Source organism: Pseudopodoces humilis, chromosome 11 (assembly GCF_049639895.1).
Source record: "Pseudopodoces humilis isolate 2021_Gansu_Grassland_sample_001 chromosome 11, ASM4963989v1, whole genome shotgun sequence".
In the NCBI taxonomy this organism is placed as follows: domain Eukaryota; kingdom Metazoa; phylum Chordata; class Aves; order Passeriformes; family Paridae; genus Pseudopodoces; species Pseudopodoces humilis.
This window is the reverse complement of record NC_142210.1, coordinates 16,173,959-16,194,488: the sequence shown is the minus strand read 5'-3', so window position 1 is coordinate 16,194,488 and position 20,530 is coordinate 16,173,959. Positions and strand designations below refer to the sequence as shown.

The 20,530-nt window shown below is 43.5% G+C and overlaps 1 protein-coding gene across 2 annotated transcripts in view; it reads right to left on the bottom strand.

The window, feature by feature from the left end:
• DIS3L2 (DIS3 like 3'-5' exoribonuclease 2) overlaps positions 1–20,530 on the bottom strand; it is a 178,629-nt gene that overhangs the window by 88,095 nt on the left and 70,004 nt on the right. For both annotated transcript variants that reach the window (XM_014254371.2, XM_014254372.2), the window contains exons 9-10: positions 19,505–19,752; positions 12,739–12,912 (exon numbers count right to left, since the gene is read on the bottom strand). In XM_014254371.2, the coding sequence (XP_014109846.1) occupies positions 12,739–12,912; positions 19,505–19,752 (422 nt within the window). The remainder of the gene's footprint in view (positions 1–12,738; positions 12,913–19,504; positions 19,753–20,530) is intronic.

Genomic DNA, 20,530 nt, shown 5'->3' with positions numbered 1-20,530 from the left:
TGAATGTGACAAAATTGAGTGAGAGTTTTGGTCCCAGTAAAGACACCCAGGAGATGCAGGACTCCTTTGTTTTACCTACACTACCAATTATGGACCAAAGGAAAAAGCAGGTTCAGTAGGAAAAAATGTGAAAATTATAGAAAGGGCAAGTTCCAAATCAACTCATTAGATCTTACAAATCAACTTGGTGCCCAGGAAAAGCTGAACATCCTTTTGCATGTGCTGTCCCAGGTGCCACCTGGAATTCACAGCCCTGCCCTGGAAGGCTCATATATATTTGTCCTGTAGTAGTGGGTGGCAGAATACTGGGAACACACCAAGCTGGACCACAGATACAGTCTAGGGCCACACAGATGAGACAAACAAAGCATCTGACTCAGGAGCCATCACGTTTAATAGGACAGAGTCTGGCACCAGTGAGACACAAAACCTGAAGCATTCAACAAATACAACTTCCCAAACTCCTGCTTCTGGGCCTCTCCTCATCCCAGGCTGTCCTACAGCAGTTTCCTTCCCAGACCTCTGAACTATGGCAGAGTTCTCCCAAGCACTGAGGAATGTGGGACCAGAGCTGAAGAGCAATGAGGTCAGTACAGTAATGAGTTTGCTGGTTTATTTTGCTTTTATCTTAACTTTTAGAGTAAGTTCAGCCCCTCCCTAGTTAAAAGATCCCCAAGCACAATGGTATAGGCTGAGGCTGCCATGGAAGAGATCAGACCACTGCTTTTCTTCTTTTCTCTTTGTCACAGAAAGACTCATATCATGATGGCAACTCCCTTCTAGAGATGAATAATGCAAACACACGCTATTTTTCTTACAGGATAACCACTGATATTACTCCTGGGGTAGGAGAGGTGGGAGGAGAAAATTACAGCGAATTCTTAAAGGAGCAAGTGAACATGGAATTAGAAAGTTAGTCTTTTTATATGGGTGCTATTTCAGTGAGAGCAGTGTCCCCAACTCTGCAGACCTACCACTTCCATACTGAAATGCTCTGGGTGGTATCTGCTGGTGTCAGACAGCTGGCAACATCTATGTAATTCCACCAGGCACACTAAATTGACATTTTCAAACACATAAAAATCAGAAAAGCACTGCCTTCAGAGACTTTGAAAATCTTTTGGAATATGCTGGCTTTCAGATTGGATAGCAAAGCTGCTTTAATCCCCAAATACACATTAGTTTCTGATCCTTTGCATGCATCTAAACAAATTAAGAGACTGTGACACTGAAAGATATAAAATCTTTCAACTACATCGGGACTTTGATCTGTTTTTGACCAGCACTGGTCAAAAAGAAATCCAAAAAATTTCAGTGTGGCAGCTTCCACTTTTTACAGGACCATCTTCATGTAGAACAGATGCCTAACACAGGTTTGCAGAGGTGAACTTGCTTTGGCATGGAATTTCTGCCAATGGAAGAACAAAATCTTTCCTCCCTTCCCCTTGTTTCAGAGGCTTTGAGCACTAGAGCACGGCAATGCCTGCAAGACGTGGGACGATCAGGAGAACTACTCACAACTGACCATGATGGACCTGCAAGCGAGAGTCAGGAAAGCAGGAGCCACCCAGACTGCCCAGAGCCTGCCAGCCCCCAGCAGCACTGGCCAAGACACCTCTAGCCCCAAGGCAGTGACAAGGGCCCTGCTAAAGCTGGCTCTGTCTGGCATCTTGCAAATCAACCACCTGAGGGAAAAAAATTACAGAATAGAGCACTTAGTTTATTAGACAGTAAAGACAGTGTCAACCTATACAGGCTGGTATATCAATCCTAATTTAAGGAAAGCTAATTAAGTGTGGTGCTGTTTGCGCAGCTTCAGGAAGACTAATTAAAGCAGACAAGCATGTCTTGCAGAGCAGTTAGTCTTTTTACCTTTAACAGGACCTAAAATAAATGGCTAGTGCAGCAGTAGAGGTAAGATAAGTAGTTTATTGGTGAGCTGGAATTACCGTCATGGTAATTAAAATGTTCACAGATCACAGGACTGCAACAGCAGTTTGTTTTCCTTTGTGCAAATACATACATCTATGTATACATCTAGGCTAAGGTATTCACAAGAATGAGCAGAGAAAAAACTGCACAGCTGGTGCCTCAAAGATCGGTACAATATATTTATTTTTGCCAGTAAAACTGTTCAGAATTAAACATATCACTTAGTTTAACCAAAAAATATGAACACCTACGTCATCAGGCGATTACAAATTCCAGTGGTCAGGGCTCACTCTTTGCTCAAGAGAGAGGCTACCTGCATCAGGATGAAGCATTGCAATGGTAAGCCATGGGCTCGGGCTGTATTAGAGGCAAGGTTTCTGGCAAGACCACCCAGCTGGGCAAAGCTTGGGTGCTACAGTGCAATTTTCTTGCTGCTTGGAGAGCAGTGCCAGTTTTGTACACAGCAGACAAAGCAGCACCCTACAGATCCTCCTGTATAACTCAAGGATCTTCCCAAGCAGCAGCACATAGATGAGTCAACTCACCAGTGGAGACATGGAGCCCAGATTTTCACCACTAATAAATGCTAACAACATGAAATATCAGTCTAGAGAACTGCATGTACCCACTAGAGCATCAGGAAACCCTTCATGAAGCAAGATGCTGTCCTCACCAGCCTTTTGTGGCAGGCGAGGCCTAAAGAAGTGAAGCATGACCCAGCTATTCAGGAACCAGGCAAAGCAGAGGATGGAGGAATTTCACCCCAGGCAGCACAAGCACAAGTCAGCTGGCAGCCAAACCATGTCCATGCTCCTATACATGATCACCACTCCTCCTGGTCCTGGCAGCAGCCACCACATCTCAAGTCACTCAGGCTGAAAGCCCCAGCTTTGCCACTTGTCTAAATTTGGACTGCTCAGGAATGAGGCTGTGGGCAGAGTTTAGATTGTCAAGTCTCATGAGAGAAAAGAGAGAGATTCTTTGCAAGAAAATCAAAACACCTAAGGAAGGTGCTGAGCAGGGAATTACTGGAAGTCTTCCAACAGGAAACCCAGATACACATGCTGGAATAGAAGGAAATGGAAGTGAATGAAGTGGAATAGAACTATTTCAGTTGGAAGGGACCAACAACAATCATCTGGTCCAGCCTGTCCAAATTAAAGCATCTTGTAGTTAAGGGCTTTGTCCAAACGCCTCTTAAACACTGACAGGGTTGGGGCATTGCCCACTTCTCTAGGAGACCTCTTACAGTGTTTGACCACCTTCTCAGTAGAGAAATGCTTCCTAATATCCAGTCTAAACTTCCCCTGGCACAGCTTTAAATCATTCCCACATGTCCAGTCACCAGGGGGAAGAGATCAGCACCTCCCTCTCCACTTCCCTGTCTCAGGAAGCTGATGGAATTAAGGCACCTGGAATTAATTAGCTTATTTACCTCCCCATTCTGACTCCCCTCCCACAGGCAACTTTCTTTCCAAAGCATTCTCCTGTGATGTTTTCTAGACATTTACAAAGACCAACACATCCAAAACAACTACAAAAGAGAACAAAGAACACACCAGAAGCTTGAAGGTGGCTGAAACCTGCTATCTGTGAATTCCAGCATTTAAGACTCAATCAGCCCAGGCTACACATTGACACCCTGCCCTGCCCCAGGCACAGTTGTCATGGCCCACAGTCCCTCCAGTCATCCAAAGACTCCTGAAGCACCAAGCCCAATCTTTTGCAGAAGCATCAGCCCATTTCCAAAGTCCAGACTGCTTCAGCTGGAGGTGAGTCAGGAATGACCATTGTTTATTAAAGTTTCGGCAGCACAAGCCTTCTTTAAACTTGAGTATGTCAGTGCTAAGACATTTACAGTACGAGTGACTGCATGTCTAGACACTTGCAGTGCATTTACATTCTTCTAGGGACTCCTTAGATTGTGCTGTTCTCTCCACTTTGTGAATACATACAATAGCCTGGTGGGAGTGAAAGCTCAGCCTCCTGGTTTACCCTTATTAACTCCAGTTCAAAGCTGGCATTTTAAAATTAAGCATAGCAGAGGCACTTTTAGAGTCTAAGTTCTTCAGGTCATTTCTAAGACCCTGCTGAGCACCATCTTGCAAAAGCTAAGCATACACCATTTCTCAGAGCTGGAAACGGTTGTTTTAATTTGGGAACGGGCATCCTAGAGCTGTCAACTCACTCCAGTGAATGCCACTAACATTTTTTTACACAACAATCCAATTGTTATGGCAACCACAAAAATCAATCTTGTTCTTCAATCACAAGTAAACCCAGCTCGACCACAGTGTCAGCGCAGGTTTGTTACCAAGTGCCAATAAGCACAGGACCAATTCTGCCAATATTCATCACTCAAATCAGGATGAAGTACCCTTTCTTCAAGAGAAATTTCAGAGACCAATCAGTGCCTGAGCATTTGAGACTTCAACAACTCACTCCTAAAGACATTTATTACTTGTAGTGTCTACCACATTTGTCACACTTGATGCTGGTAGATTTTAGTTAAAACCCAAGAGTGACTGCTTCCAAGACAGCCTCTTAAAAGGAATATATTTTAAAAATATGCCTGCAAGAGAAGTACCCTGACAAATCTCTGATGATACTCTGAATGCCCTGTAACAGACTGACAAAGACACTTGACACATCACAAAACTCTTTTGGAATGGTGCATAAATTTCAAAATGAACTAAAAATATAAAATAATTGGAAGCAAAAACTAATCCCTTCAAACGCTGATCATTATAAACCCCAAAAAAACCCAGCAGAGCACAAAATGCATTGAAAGCCCAACTTCAAACCAGCACTACTCTTTTTAATTTCTCTGTGTTTATGTTTCAGGTAATGTCCTGTCCTGGTTCAGAAAACAGACCTCAGTCCAAGAGAGCAGCTGACAATGACTCCTGGTGTATTACACATCTACAACAATAAACTTTTACATTTTCACCAGAGACTGCTCACTGGAATGCCAAACCAGAATCAATTATTCCCTCTATTTATTCTTCTATTATTTCCTCCATATTTATGGCCTCCAAGTAAGGGGGAAGACAGAAAAAAAGAGCACTGCAGTCTTATACCTATATGGTTTGAAAAGCCAACATATATTCATAAACGAGATCAGAGTCTCTGGGAGGCCAAGTACCAGCAGTATTTCCTACAAGTCATGCTGTAATTGTGCCACAAATATAATGAGTTCTCTGCACCACCACTATCCCACGCAAGACAGCAAAGTATAATTGAAAATGCACTTGCACTATATAAACTACTTTAATCATAGATGCACAGGGCTAGAAATTGAAGAGACATTAGGTCATCCAGCCCCCATAGGTCAGAGCCAGGCTGTTCATGACAGTACATCTGCAAAGGACTTTCTCCTATATGGTATCAAGCATCTTTAGTGATGGAATTATCAGTCCTTTCTTTAGCAGTCTACACTACAGTCTATTTTGGGCTGGACAGGAAAGGCTTCCTCTTTGTTTTACCTTACTTGTCCTTATAACACCCCTTTTTATCCTCCCGCCATCGTAAATGATTCTCATTTTTTCATTCTGATCCACGTATTTTTAACTATCAACTACTATATCTTTCACAAACTTCTAGTTTCAGTGTTGGCAGATACACATTGAACAGTTAATCCTTCCTTGTAAATCAATCCCTTATCTCCCAGAATATTTTTGCTAGTCTCTTCCAGACTGTCCCACTTCTAATCCATGCTGTGATATCTCCAGGACATCTATGTCTCATACATTTGCATTTGGGCCATCTATATTATGATTTATGGGTTGTTTGGTTTTTTTATGGAGTGATCTGAGAATAACCTAGTAACAAAGATCCAATCACCCAAAAAGTGAGACAGATGGACAGGTTAAAGCATGCTCCAGATCACTCCATCAGAGTGAAGCACAAGGAAAATATTGCTCCTGGTAATGGCCAGCTTGTCCTAGTGATGAGCTCTGAAATATCATAGCAGAGATAGACCACCTCACCAGCTGGAGTAGTTCTGGGTTTCTTCAGCTACAGCACCAGAAACAGATACCTGTGTTGACACCAGGACTTGGGCACTTCATCTCTTCTCCGCCCTGTGCTATCTGACCTGTAGTGAGAGCAGGGCACCAGCAAAGCACTGTGATATCAAGAGGCAGTATTTGGCACACCTGAACTGCACCACTTAACACATATAAACATGAGGGGATATGACACTTTTCTCTGCTCATCAAAACCCCACCTTGTGATCCATTGGATTCCAGTAAGAATCAGAGACACTCTCAGACTTATTTAAGATTTTATCCTCATCTTCTTTCCTTCTACTTCTCTCCATAAAATGAGTATCCCGGCAAGAACAAGGCTGTATGTAAAACAACCTAGGTGCAAAAGTTATTACTGTTTTCCCCAACTAAACAGATTTCTAACAAAGCAAAGTTAGGTGTGATGGTTTACGAGACCAGAAAGCAAAAATCCTATTCAAGCACACACCACAAATTCTGCTTGAAGCTGCACTTCTGATGATCACATGCACCTCCCAGTTAGGAAAAAGGTGAAGGTGCCCTGTGTCTATGTACACCAGGCACTGGTAACAGCATCTGAGAGCACAGACCATGCATCATTCTGTTCAAAACAGGGTCACCATAATTGCTGTAGCGATACTGTGGTACAAAATGTTATAAAAACAGAGAGGAGGACCAAAAGAAGCCAACCAGAAGCAAGGAGCTGAATCACATCAGTGGCAACAGCACCTTGTGTATATTTATTCAAGAGTTTTACTTACTCAGCTAATGACAGAGAAAGGAGCTAACATGAGGTCTCCTCATCAGTCCAAGAATGGTACAGTCACCCATACTGCCTGGAGAGCAGAAGTACCCAGAGCAGGTACAGTCACCATCACAGGTTCTGGAATCAATCCTATTATTGAGGAACTGAATCTGATATGCTCAGACACCACTGAGTAATCCTTTGTATGTCACCTATGTATCTAACCCGATGTATCTCTCTATGGAGAACATTTAATCAGTCACAGAGCAGCTCAGTGAGAGAGCAGAGATCACAATCTGGCCCTTTTTGTGGCTCCACTCCACTCCAAGATAACAGTCAGTTCTGAAGCAATGTTGCTTATACATTTGCTAAACAAGTAATTTTTCAGTTTCCATCAGAAACCAGAGCATTTTTACATATCCTATTATAGCTGAGTAAGACTTGCTCTACTTAACACTAGCTTTTTGTAGTGGAAAATCTCCAGGAAACAAGCTGTTTAACGATGTTTTATCTGCCCTGCACTCATTCCTAACTAAAGTTGTCCACCTGCCTTGGAAAGACATCTGTTTCAGAGGCTGACTGCTTTCCTCCAACACCCCTTGCACAGCTCAAAGCTGCCATTTTTACCATCACTTCTAATTTTATCAGCCAGTTATTTCCCTGGGCATCTGCAGCAATGACCACGCTGTCAAACCCTTACTATACACAGTGCTAATCCCTGTTACCAGCTGTAACACTCCTTGAGAAAGAAACAAATGGAAAGTAGAGCCGCAGTGCAGTACCAGCAGTGCTACAGAGCTTCCCTCTCCAGTGGGCAGAAGGACACAGCAGAGCGCCTCTGCTCTTCTTCCCTCATCAGCCAAAGGAAGGATGCCACATTTCTGAAGGGGCAGCCAAAACTACAAATTTGGCCTTCAACAACTTGGATCAGTTGCATGTGGGGTCCTGTGCTGAAATACCAAGATGCAAATTTTAACTGAAAGCTTCATTGCATTCATTTGCCTGCAAGAGCAAAGTTCAGTAACTCTGCCCTGCAAGGGGAGCAAGTGAGCATTGACTGCCTCCTGCCAATGCAGTGGATCCTGGCTGGCCCCCCTGTCTGCTGCCCTTTTAGCCTTGTGGGTGGAACAGCCGGCCACACCGCCACTCAGAGGGACCTTGGCAGAGAAACACCATCTGATGGGAATCTCATGAAGCTCAAAGGGAAAAACAGAGTCCTGCACACAGGGAGGAACAACCCCATGCACCAGTACAGACTGGGGGAGAACCAGCTGGAAAGCGGCTTGGCAGAAAAAAATGTCCTGATGGACAAGTTAAACATGAACCAACAATATGTCACTGTAACAAAGGCGGCCAAGAGCCTCCTGGGCTGCACTAGGAGGACTGTTGCCAGAAGGCCAAAGGATGCATTCCTTCAATCCTTCCCCTCTGCTTGGCACTGGTGAGACCACAACTGGAGTGCTGTGTCCAGTTCTGGGCTCCCCAGTACCAGGGAGATATCAGCATAGTGCTGCAAGCTTGCTGAAGCGCCTTGATGACGATTAAGGAATCGGAGCATCCAACCTACAAGGAGAGGCTGAGAGCTGGGACTGCTCAGCTTTGAGAAGGCTCAGGCAGGGAGATCTTTTCAATGTGAAAATACACCTGATACAGGGAGTAAAGAAGATAGCAAGACAATTTCCAGTGGTATCCAACAGGACAAGGGATAGTGGGCACAAAACACAGGAGAATCTGTCTGAAGGAAAAAAGACACGTTCTTCTGAGCCCCAGAACATGTTCCTCAGAGGGTTATGGAATCTTCATCTTTAGAGCTATCCAAACCCCAAATGGGCACAGCCCTGAGCAGCCTGCTCCAGCTAACCCTGCTTTGAACAATGGGGTTGGAGTAGATGATCTCTAGAGCTGCCTTCCAAGCTGAACAATCTGATGATTCTTCAGAGTTTAGCCCTGCTCAGCTGAAGTCAGTCAGTTTCTGCTCTTCAGAACACATCCATCTTGTAGATATTTCAGAGTTCCCTGCCACAACACCCTTTCTCTGCTCAGTATTTTTAGCTCATTGTTTTGTATTTTGCCAGCTGAGAAACTGCAGTTTGTAATTTTACCTTCAGCTTCATATTTCTTCTTAAAAGTGAATACAATGTCCTGTTTATAATAATAAAATCACTAGTTGGCAGGATGACATCAAATGGAAAAAGAGAAAGCAACTGGAAAATTTAGAGCAAGCAATTTTGAGTGCCAAGTTTCACATTTGTAATAGTCCAGCGGAGGTCAACAGGCTCACTTATTATTAGGCAAATGGTAAAGAAATAGATATCCTCTAGTTCTTCCATGTTAGACTATATAAACCATCTCTACTTGAACAAGTTCTAACATTTTCCAAAAAAGTGATGTTATACATTTTCCACAGTAACACCAACAATGGGAGACAAGCAAAAGGCAGAATTGCTTTGCAAAGAACTGCCTTTTTTCTCTCTCCAATATTTAGGTTTTTGTTTCCCACTATGATTGGACTTTCCTGGCTTTACTTTCTTGTCCCAGTTAAGCAGTAAAGGAAACAAAAAGATATGAATGAAATTAGAAACATTTGGAATGAGTCTTCAAAATAACTTTTGGGTTTCTTAGATTCCTGGCTACAACTCTTCAAATGGCCTCCTCCTTCCTCTGCCCCCAGCTCCCGAACCCACCTCTGAAATTTGTATTTCCTTCTTTGCCCTCACCCCTCTTTTCTTCGGGGGCCACATTTTGTCCCAAAGCAAACACGGAAATGAAAATTACATGTTGTAACACTGGAAAAGACAGGAAAGTGGTTGAAAATTGGCACCCATAAACATTTGTCTCTATGACATTAATCCTTCAATGTTTCCCTAAAAGCAGAAACCAAACTTCTCAAACTTCTAATGAAAAAAATACCAATTCCAGTCAACCTGAACAATAAAATGAGCACTCCAGTCCTATCTGTATTATAATATTTAAAGTTTCTGGAAGAGAAGTTTCCTCAACCACACATTCTGATACTTCATGGACCTTCATGCTCTCTTTAAAATGCAGCTGCAGGATGCAATGCCAACACCTAATACTTGCCTAGCGATTTTCATTAGAAGTTTTGGGTGCTCTTTAGAAACAAGTAAGCTGGGAATGCCTGTGAAATACTTGTCTAATTTTATAAATAAACCCATGCAGGTGAGAAACAGATGTCATGATAAAACCATGCAAAAGTGGCAAAGCAGAGTGTTAAGCCAGCTAAATCATTTCAAAGCCATCCACAAGGTTTGGAACTTTTCTGCCTTAAGTAATATTGAAATATTATGTAAACCTTTGTTTGTCAGCTATTACTGGAGAAATGAGGGAAAAAAAAAATCTCTTGGAAGCAATTCTACACAGGCTGTGTAGGTGAGATCACAGTTGCTATCCAAATAGAATATGCATGGCAAGAATAGGCTTCCTGTAAAACTGAAAGACTGGCAGGAAGATCAAGAACACATTTACAAGATGGCATGGATAAAATGTCTTTCCCTCTTGCCCAGCCTCAGCAGCTTGGTGAAACACATTGTCTCACTTCCATCTATAACCACACTCACAAACACCTCTGGTGCAGAGCCCCTCTCTCCATGGTCCATACTCTGACTCCCAGACCACACCTCAGACACTGGTCAGCAGAGCACATAAATCACCTTTTGAGGAGGAGAGGGTCATTTCCCAAGACAAAAGGAAACAAGGAAAAGTTATCCCAGGAAGAGGAAACACACAAAAATACAAGACATTTTTTGGGTCTCAGTTCCAAATCTCACAACTTTTATACATGATGCTAGAAATTTTACAGCCCCGTGTTACAGAACTGCAGAGGATTTTCTAGAGGTGAAAGTACTTTAAGCTAAACTCTAACATGTTTTTACTCTAGTCGAGCAAGCAATGTGTAAACTGATTTAGGATGAGCTATTTACAAGTGTTAACATGGCTGTTTTAGGGGAAAAGATGAGGTTTTATTTCACTGTAATTAATTTATATCATACTCTCAGACTACTGTACAGTAATCTGGGAAGCCTGACAGACCACCATGCACAAAGTAGAGCAAAGATGGGCACTCACAGAGGCAGATGTGTGAGATGCCCTGCAAAACAAGGCATAACTCAGATGTGCACCCAGAACAGACACCCAGGTCCAGGTGTATTCCTATGGATGCAATCCTGGGCCGTGTGTACTGGCCCTTTGTAGGACAGTGCAGGTCACAGCACACTTGTTGCTGACAATATGAAAGCTGATATTTAATAACAAGCTGAGGCCAAGACTTGGGACTTGCCAAAAACAGTATCAAGGTCTTCTGGTCTCATCCATTAGAGATGCCAGCCAGGTCTCCAACTGCCTGACACCACCTCCCCCTTCAATTCACACTGCATTTACTAATAAAACTCATCTTTTTTTCTAGGTAGACAAACCCCCTTCTGTGAGGAAACAACAAGGAAGACTCACCTGTATTTTGTTTTCCATAACTAGAAGTCTCATGTTACCTCCATATGTGTTTAGACCACAGACTGGTTAGTCAGCAGTGTGGCAGTTGACATTAAAAGGATTAGCAAATTAAGCTCAAATAATTGTCTTAAAAATTTTGACTGTTAAATGTTTATATTTGAGAGGATCAAAAGGAAATCTACTTTGTAGTGCGCACTGTGGTCAGGAAGGGGCAGAGAGGGATTTAAATAGCTTAACCGCAAAACTGTTATCACCTTGATAAGTCCCAGTGTAATAACTCAGAATAAAAGCAAGAAATGCACTTGGAATTTATTTCCAAAACTGACTGTCTGACTGGAGACAAGTCAAGCTCTTTATTTGCTTAAAAGAACTCGGTCAGAAGAAACAGAGAAGGCTACTGAACTGCAGTCAAGAATATAAAAATAAGCACTTTCAAGTGACATCTGAACATCAGCATTCAGTATCTACATTTTTTTTAATGCTACCTGAACCCTGCAGTCTGAATCTGGTATCTGAGTGCTAGCATTAGTCAATCAGGAGTGTGATTCTCTGCTGAATTATTCCACTGTATGGCAGTGGAAATCCAGAAAGCTAAAACAGGAAGGAAGCTGCAGAGCAGAATTAGGTCCAAAATAACACCTGGAGTACAGGTACACATACAAATACATATTCAGCCTTGAAATAAAAATGGCTGCAGTTTCTCAGCTTATCTGCTCAAATTGCTAATGTCCATGCCAGTAGCACAGATAAATGAAGAGGAAGAGGAGCTTGCTGCATATATACAGGTGCTTGTATCAGTGCAGTGTCCAGAGGAATCAGCCTCCTAGGGCTGCTTCACCTCAGCATTACACAAGACAGCAATGAATCTGCCAACTGAGTCAGGATGCTCCAGCATAAGCAAGGTTGGAAGTGGAACATACTGTGTCTTCTTAATAATGTATTTACTGTTTGCCCGCATCATCCTTTATTGCAAAGTGAGGTTCTAAATAAATAATTTTTCTTTGGTCTTTAAATCTTTTCTAGTAAGGATGTCTCTAAAATCTGACACTTAGAAGTGTACCAAATCCACTAGTAGTTTTGGGTGGTCCAGCAATGTCAATGTCTGCCTCTCAACAGGGTGAGGAGTTCCTGAAAGTTGGTTGGGAGCATCACTACATTGCAGGGATGGCTAATGTGAGGTAGGTGGACAGTCTTTATCTGTCTTAAATCTCAAGAGTAACAACGTCCCAGATCATTGATCTGCCAGGCATTCAGAAAATCTCTGCTATAAATCTATCACTAAAATGCATAATACATTCCAGACAAAAACAGAAAGCTTTCAGATTAGCTGCTGAACACCAAATTTTCAATTTTCAATAGTTCTTTTAGGAAAAAGCCTCTCTGCCTCACAAAATACTTCTCCAAGTAAATAACTGGGTTTGCAGTACTTTGAAAATTAGTTTCTTTCTGTGCTTTCTAGCACAGGTAAGGTATAATATGGTACATACATTAAAGTCAGTGTCTTTACAAAATGTGATGAAAGCAAAACAAAACAGCACAACCCTGCACCAACCCAAGGAGTATCAAGACCATGCTTTTTGTTGTTACCTTAAATCTCTTCTTTTGGCCAGCTCTCCAGGTGAGATAACCCAGGGTAGGTTCTGGGGAAGACATTCCAGGACTTCAGGGGAAAAGTCAGAGAAATCCACACCATACTCTGTCAGGATCCCTTCTGATTCCGGCTCAATCTCTCCAGCCTGCCCAAGACTTTTGCACAACTGCCTGCAGAAAGAAAGGGATGCTTTTTTAAAGTGTATAATTACTACTGTCATGTTGTTATTGTCCCTGCAGAGAGGCTGCTGAGCCCTCAAATGCACTCTTTCACCCATTCATTTCTCCCTGAGTTTTGGCAGAGAACTTAGCAGGAATTCAAACCATACCATGACTTGTGTCTGCTGGAGATGCAAAACACTCACCAGCCACTACCCTCCGCTGTTTTTATGTATCTAAATTGAAGTAGATGTTTTAAATTATTAGGTTTTTACAAAGGTAAGAAAGTTTCCAATTTTAGAGAGAAATGCATTCCACAGGGATAAGAAAAGCATAGCTGTCCACAGAGGCAGCACTAGCATTACACATGGCTGCCTTGAGACCACACCCTCCTCTCCTCACCACTGACAAAGGTGACACAGATCTACTACCAAAAATGAAGAACAGATTCACACCAAATACCAGACAGCTCCACAGGGAGCTCAGTACACTGCTCTCCATCCCAAAGGATACACATCTCTGCTTGGGCAAACCCACGCCCTGTGAACACAGGTGTGAAGATCACCCACTGCCTCCCTTACAGGAGTCTTACACAGACAAACCCACAGATCTTTCCAATCATTTTCTAGGCTCCTTCCAGGAACTCAGCATTCCCAGTCATTTGTTCCTTCTCTCCTGACTAAGCAGAGGCCTCTGAACCCAGAGCTAACTGGAGAGGGGCCAGTGATTTAGAAACAAGTCACAGACAGGAGAAACTGTCCCCCCCACGCTAACAGTGCTTGATGAAGTACTCTGTACGAGTGTGGATGAGATTGCTGCTCTATTACGCTTGGAGAAAGTTTCCATCTGCTCCAGTGCAAACCCCAGCATGGATCTCTCCAACAGCTCTGGTGTCAATCAAGGCTCAGCTCTGGACTCTGTGCAAACCAGGACTCCAAAGGAGCGAGACATTTGTTCCCCCTCCAGCTGATTACAGATATCCTGTGAGAACCCATGTGACATGGTGGCTCCCCCTGTCCCTTTTCTCACCTTTAGATTGCACTACAGTACACAGAGTTAAATTACTTTTTATTTTTTAATATACTCACATTAGGCCAATGCACATTACAGTCAATAGAGATAATGTTCCTGACCCAAGAAGATTACAACTGAAATTAAGGCGAATCCATCAAAATATGACACAAAAGAGAGGAGTAATAATACAGCACAAAACCAGCCACTCTAATAAGTGTTTTTCCACTGCATAAAATACACAATCATTATATTGATCCTTCTGCTTTAATTCCAATGAGTGAGAACAGACACTAATTACTTTCCTAAATTGGGGCCAAAACAGTGCACTTGTTATTTGGACAAGCAAGACAGTCTCAAGGCTTCAAACGTGCCATAAACCCACAGAACAAACCCCAAACTCTCAGCACAAGCAAGCCCATCTTCTTTATGGGAGCAAAGCTCTTTCTTCACAACGGGAAGGGCTGTGTAATAAACCTGTCACATTGTGTAATATGCTGGAAAGGATTGCTCACTTCATGGTATGGTAAATTGTAGAGTTCACATCGTCTAGCCTTAAAATAAAAATGAAAACAAGGATAAAAGATATTTCCCTTTATTGTTTCGATTTTATGTACAAACTGCATGGCAGAAATACGTGCACATTTGGCATCGTGGCTGAGTTCTCTGTTCCTGCAGCTGGGTCCCAGGCTAATCCTTATTTTAATGTAAATAAATGAGGCATCAGTTTTATCTCCCTCTCTCTCAGCAGTAATAATAAAACAGAGAAATCACCATTTCATTTCCAGCATCTGGTGCGGAGCTGGGACTGAGCAGGGATGAGCCTCTGGGTCCGCAGGCCCACCAGCACCACCAAGGATGGAAAAAACAAAACAGGAAAAGAGAGGGCACATTGCCCTACCCAGGAGAAATGTCAAGAACTTGAGTCTCAGGTACCCTTTCTTTTGGCAGGGCAGATCTGGGAAATGCACTGGGAGGGCAGCTGGACATCTGCAGGACACGCCATGGAAAGCACCTCTGAATGCCAGAGTGCTTTCCAGCTCGGTCTTGAAACCCATGTTCCTCTTGATCCGTTTACTGAAATTAGATTACGAACCACAAGGGGTTTACCCAGAGGTTTGATATAGGACTGATATTTTTTTAATAGTAATTAACATTTGATTTACGGTGTTCCAGGGAACATTTCCCAAGTACCTTGAAATAAAAAGTGTATAACTGACTTTAATTGGGGCCATGTTACAGTCACACAGGCATGATGACTTGCATCAGAGCAAAATCTGACAGGACAGCATGTGATCAAAGGTAATGCATATAGGATCACCGATGGCCCCGGAGTAACAGCCAGGCGGCAAAATCATTCCTGGGGCTCCACGGCCACCAAGGGTAGCAAGAATAGTTCAAGAGGCTTATAAACAACCAGGGGCACCGGGCCCAGCAGTACTCAGACGTTCACTCCCAGGGAGTCACGGCGTCTGTGACACCCTGGGCTTGCGTGCATCTCTCTTTTTTTTAAATGTCAAAAGGTAAAAAAAAGTTACAATGGCTACAGACGTAAATATTTCTTTTCTGTGATGCTGATGAGGGAGCATTACCTTGAATTCCTTGAATACCCTTGGATTGATGTCAGACATGGTGGCAGCTTGCACTGACTGGAACGTGCCATGGCTGGGGCAAAACAGGGTATTTCTCCAAATCAGCCATAGCTGCAAGATCACTGAATTGCTCCAAGGTGCCTGCTCACCAGAGTCTAACCTGCCATGGATGTGCCTGGGGGCAGAGACACCCTCAAGCTGCCTCTTCCCTCTCATGGTGACACTCATCACATCTATTCAGCCACCCATCTCTGGCTAGAATATTTGAGCTCTCTCCATTCCACTTCAACTCCACTGAGCTGAAAAATGCCAGTGTGTTCAAAGGTTATGTGGTAAGAACTCTCCAAAAAGACAAAGCAGGATTACATAAGGCTTGTTTCCTTTGAGAAGCCAGGCAGGCTCCCAAATTGGAGTAACTTCCATTGGGACCTTAACACCCTCGCTCAGTTTCTCCTGGAGCAGATTTGTCCACAGTCATCCTACATGGAGGGTTTCCTTCAGCAGCAGGAGAACATCCCACACAAGCCACCAGTCCTTAAGAAGGTTTGTAGAGAAGAGATGAGAGCAAAGAAGACCAACCTGGGTGCTCTCACTGTCCAGGGCCCAGAACTCACAGACACAGCTGCACAGGCTTGAGGAAAGATGCCAGTGGGGATGGTGAGAGGGCTGCAGGGCTGTGCATCAGAGGGACAGAGAGCTGTGCCACGGAACCCCAGTGCTTGAGAGCACAGTCCAGCCCTGCTACACATCATGGAGATGCCTTCCTTCAGCTGCCAGGTCACATCCCATCAGAGCACAGGAGCAGCATGGCGCTCCCAACACGGATGGGGCAGCCCCACACAGTGATTAGTTGTGCCAAGGGAACAAAGCTTTATTGAGGGACACATCCATCTGCAATAAGGTGTTTTTTCAACAGAGCTACACGGCTGTGTTGAGAGAATTGGACCTTCCCTTGAGCCTTACAGAGAACTACTCAAGGTATCTGGTTATTTCCCCTCAAACAAAATACACTTTCGAATTTTAAAAAAAACCAACCCAGAATAAAATGCCAGAAATGAAAAGAACTCAAGCCACTCAAATGGCTTTGGAAACAGCAAAGTGAAATAACACCCTGCAACATTTCATTTTATTGCAAAAGCTGGAACAAATCATGTCACCTTGACAGACCAATATCTAAGACCCTGAGCTAGAATGGCCACAAGCCCAGTGTGACACAGAGGGAGTCAGTGATTCCATGCTTTTCTATTAGGTGTTTTTTTAAAATAATCTCATCCATCATCACACGTTGGGACAAAAAAATTCCACCTTAACCATCTGCAAAAGTGCAGAGACGTCTAGACTAATACTCCAAACAACCATGGACTCCAAGACTGAGAAAGGTCCCCAGAAAATAATGGTACATGGCAGCATGTGCAATATTTACCTGAAAAAGGAGAATGCTTTGGAGCTAATTTGCTTTACCTGTTACCTGTACCTGAAGGTACAGTCATACAGCATTTCACTGCCAAGGTAAAGTCACTTCACATGTAGGAGGGAGCAACAGCAGCTCAACTCAGCACGGCCAGCAAGAGCTGGGGCTATGAGTTCCTCACCACTCCTTCCCAGCATAGTCGGGGTGACAGGGTGGCCTCTGGAGGGGACAGTGTCACGCTGGTGACCACCAGGTGGCAATCATGACACAGAAACGCACCCCCCTCCCCAAGGGGACCTCCAGGGACTCTCAGGTTGCCCCTGTGCAGGTGAGCACCCTGGGTGGCCAATGCCACTACCAAACTCTTGGCAGGGGTGTCTCATTTGTCCACCCGCACGTGGTCACTGTAAAAACCAATCTGTGTCATTAACTGTGCTTGGAAACCTGGCACTGAACTTCCCAAGGGAACAGGAAAGCTGAGGAAGGTGCACAACCAGTCTGGGAGAGTTCAGCTGCAGGATGGAGTACCTAGAAACACCCAAGGCATCCAGGGGACAGGACTGCCAACCCTGGAGGGAGTTTCCCTTGTCACACTTCCAACAGACAGTGCAGGGTGATGACCAACATGTTCCTTGTCCAGACACCTTTAAAACCACGGTGGTGGTGCCAAAGGCATATCAGGAACTTTGTGGGCAGAACTAAGGGGTGCACAAAAAGTTTCACTAAACAAAGCATGTAAAGAGCTGCAGATCACCTGCTCTTCTCTCCTTCAGAGGGGCCATGACCAGCAACACAAGTCATTATAAATAAGGCAACATGGCTCATAAATGAGCCCAAAAGCAAACAGAACCTTTTGGGACCTTCAAGAGGTTTCCTCGTCTTTCCGTGTATAAACAAGCATTATTTATGGCTAAAAACAAAAGGGGTCACCAAGGTTTTATGCTCCCATCTCCACAAGGCACTTACTGAAGTGCAACCAACTCCCAGAGGAAACAACTATGTATGAACACAATCATGGACATTTTCTTTCCTGACAACACCCTTTACATCTTGGAAATGATCAAATCAGACAGATGAGAATATCCAGTATTGTCAGAAGTACAGATTAAAGACACACACATTAGCCAATAAAAAAGATATTAGCCCATCCTCCTAATTTCCCCTGTTTCTGCTGAAACGGGGGGTTGTTCACGATCAGAAGCCAAGCACTACAATCACCCTCCAGTCTTTTCTCAGTTGGAGTCAAAGAAGACAAAGCAAATCTCTGCCAGTAAGAAACTTATTCTCAGTGAAGTTCACAGCACAGCCAGACCCTAGTTAAGTGGGGCTCAAAGGGAGGCCACTGCAGTTCATGCACTGCAGTTTATCTAGGAAACACTGAGTGACTTCATGGCTCACGTGGCTCTCATGGAACACACATGAAACTTGTAATACTGGGCACACAAAACAGCTACGACTGACAAACTGTGAAATGCGGACTTAAGCTTAGTTTACTTTTAGTTCTAGGGTTGATAGCTCTGTGCCGACACACTCTTAAAAATGTTTACTCTAAGTTTTAAGCTTTACCAGAAGTTTGAGCTGAGGACTCCCAAACCTGCAGTGCTCACACTGTGCATCGGCTGTGCTACCCCATCAGAATTGCTTTTCAAGGGCAAGAGAAAAGCTGGACTTTATGAACAACTCCCACTACTGCACATGCTCCAGATTAAATCCAAATGCACCTGTAAAATCTGACCACAGTTATGGTCACAGAGTTACCTACTCTGGATTACCAACTAAACCAGGACTAGTAAGTATTCCCAAGGAAACTGAAATCACCATTTCATACTGAGACCATTCAATAGAAACAGCATGGCCACTCCAGATGGGAGTCTGGCACCCTACAGTGGACCCAACAAAGAAAGTGAAAATGCTGAAAACCACTGTCTTCTTTATGGAGAGGCAAAATGAATTTGCAATCTGGACCCAGCCCAGCATAGTCCACTTGTCTAGTGCTGGCTTAAAATTTCCTTCTTCACAGCACTGCCAGCAATTTGAACTCTGGACAGTGATGACTTTACAGTGCCTGATGAAACACACAGAGTGCAACACCCTTCTCACATGCTTCTCTTGATTTCTACTATTCCTCCTTGAACCAATGCAAATTTAAAACCACAAAAATCTGTGACTTCTTTCTAATTCTTACCAACCAAGGCGTAAAAACTAAAGATGAGCCTCACAGCCACTGATCTTCCCCTGGCAGAAGGGAAATGTCTGCACACTGTGTACTACTCTTCCACACAGGGAGGAAAGACAGGAAGGCTGCCAGAACCCCATGGTGCTTGTGCTGGTCAGGCTGAGCACGTGTGTTCCCCCTAGACCATGCACTCATCAATGCTGTGATGGACCAGCACTGAAACAAGCACTCGAAGAAATTAACATTTATGAGATTAACTAGCAATGAGCTCTCCTTTGTCCGAACATAAATCTGGACACAAGACAAGCATCTTGTTAACAGATTTCTGTCTCTACTGTTCGTAACAAATTAAGTGAAAACAAGAATTCCAACTAGAAATTTCAGTCATCTCTACTTCTGATGGCAGCCACATACCCTGATGCAAAGTTGCTGTCTTCTTTCCAGTCCACAATGCGACAGATGAAGAGCATCTGTGAATAGGCCTCGGGCTTGGCCACAAAGTCTGGAGGGCAATCAGCCAAGGGCACATAGACCCTGGGCACTCTGTGGTCCACAGGTGAGAACATGGCACACCTCTTGAAGAGTTCACTGTTCCTGTCAGCCAGAAGTTTGATGAAACCTGTAGCTGCACGAGAATGCTTCTTTTCCAAAATATAGACCACCTGGGAGAGACAACAGTTCCTATAATTAATATCTTCAGAGAAACTTACTTTATTTAGCAGAATAAGGATACACAAATGCTCAGCAGAGTATCTGGAAAAGTCACAAGGTCTGTATCTTGTTTTCCCTGTGTGTATATAAGTGTGTGCATTATTTAACTGAGTACCTATTTACAATGTATTTTCCTTGCCATCTTGCTCATGGCTATAGAAGAGCTAAGTGCTTTCCAAGTGCTAGCTCTCTACAGCAATTTTCTTGATTACAGAACAAAACCAGACAAGAAGCAGATGCTTCCAAATGCAGGGAATTAGCCACAAAATACAAGCAACTCCTGTAAAATCTTTCATTTGTATTCTCGGCCTGTGATTTCAACAGTCAGCACAGAATAGGCCAGTCCAAAAACTGGCAGATCCAATGCTAACCACAGGAAAGGATGTGCTGTTGGGAATTTGGCAGTTCTCTCCTTCTCTCTGTGCTTTCTGAAGTTAGGGGTTATTTTACCTTTATACAAGATGGCTTTGAAAAGAATAATAACTTACAATATCACTAAATAATTGTTCCAGAGAGGTGTTCATCCAGGCTATATTTTTGTAGACCATAATAAATCACTGGATAACAGAAACATTATAGCTGATTTCCTAAGCTTATACAGAAGAGTCCTTCCAGAAGGTTTCAGGAGTTGCACCTCTGCACAATTCTGAGTGCTAGAATTGCCACACTGGATGAGACTAGAGCAGCCCAGCCAACAACAGGACCAGAATCAGAGGCCGCAAGGGAAAG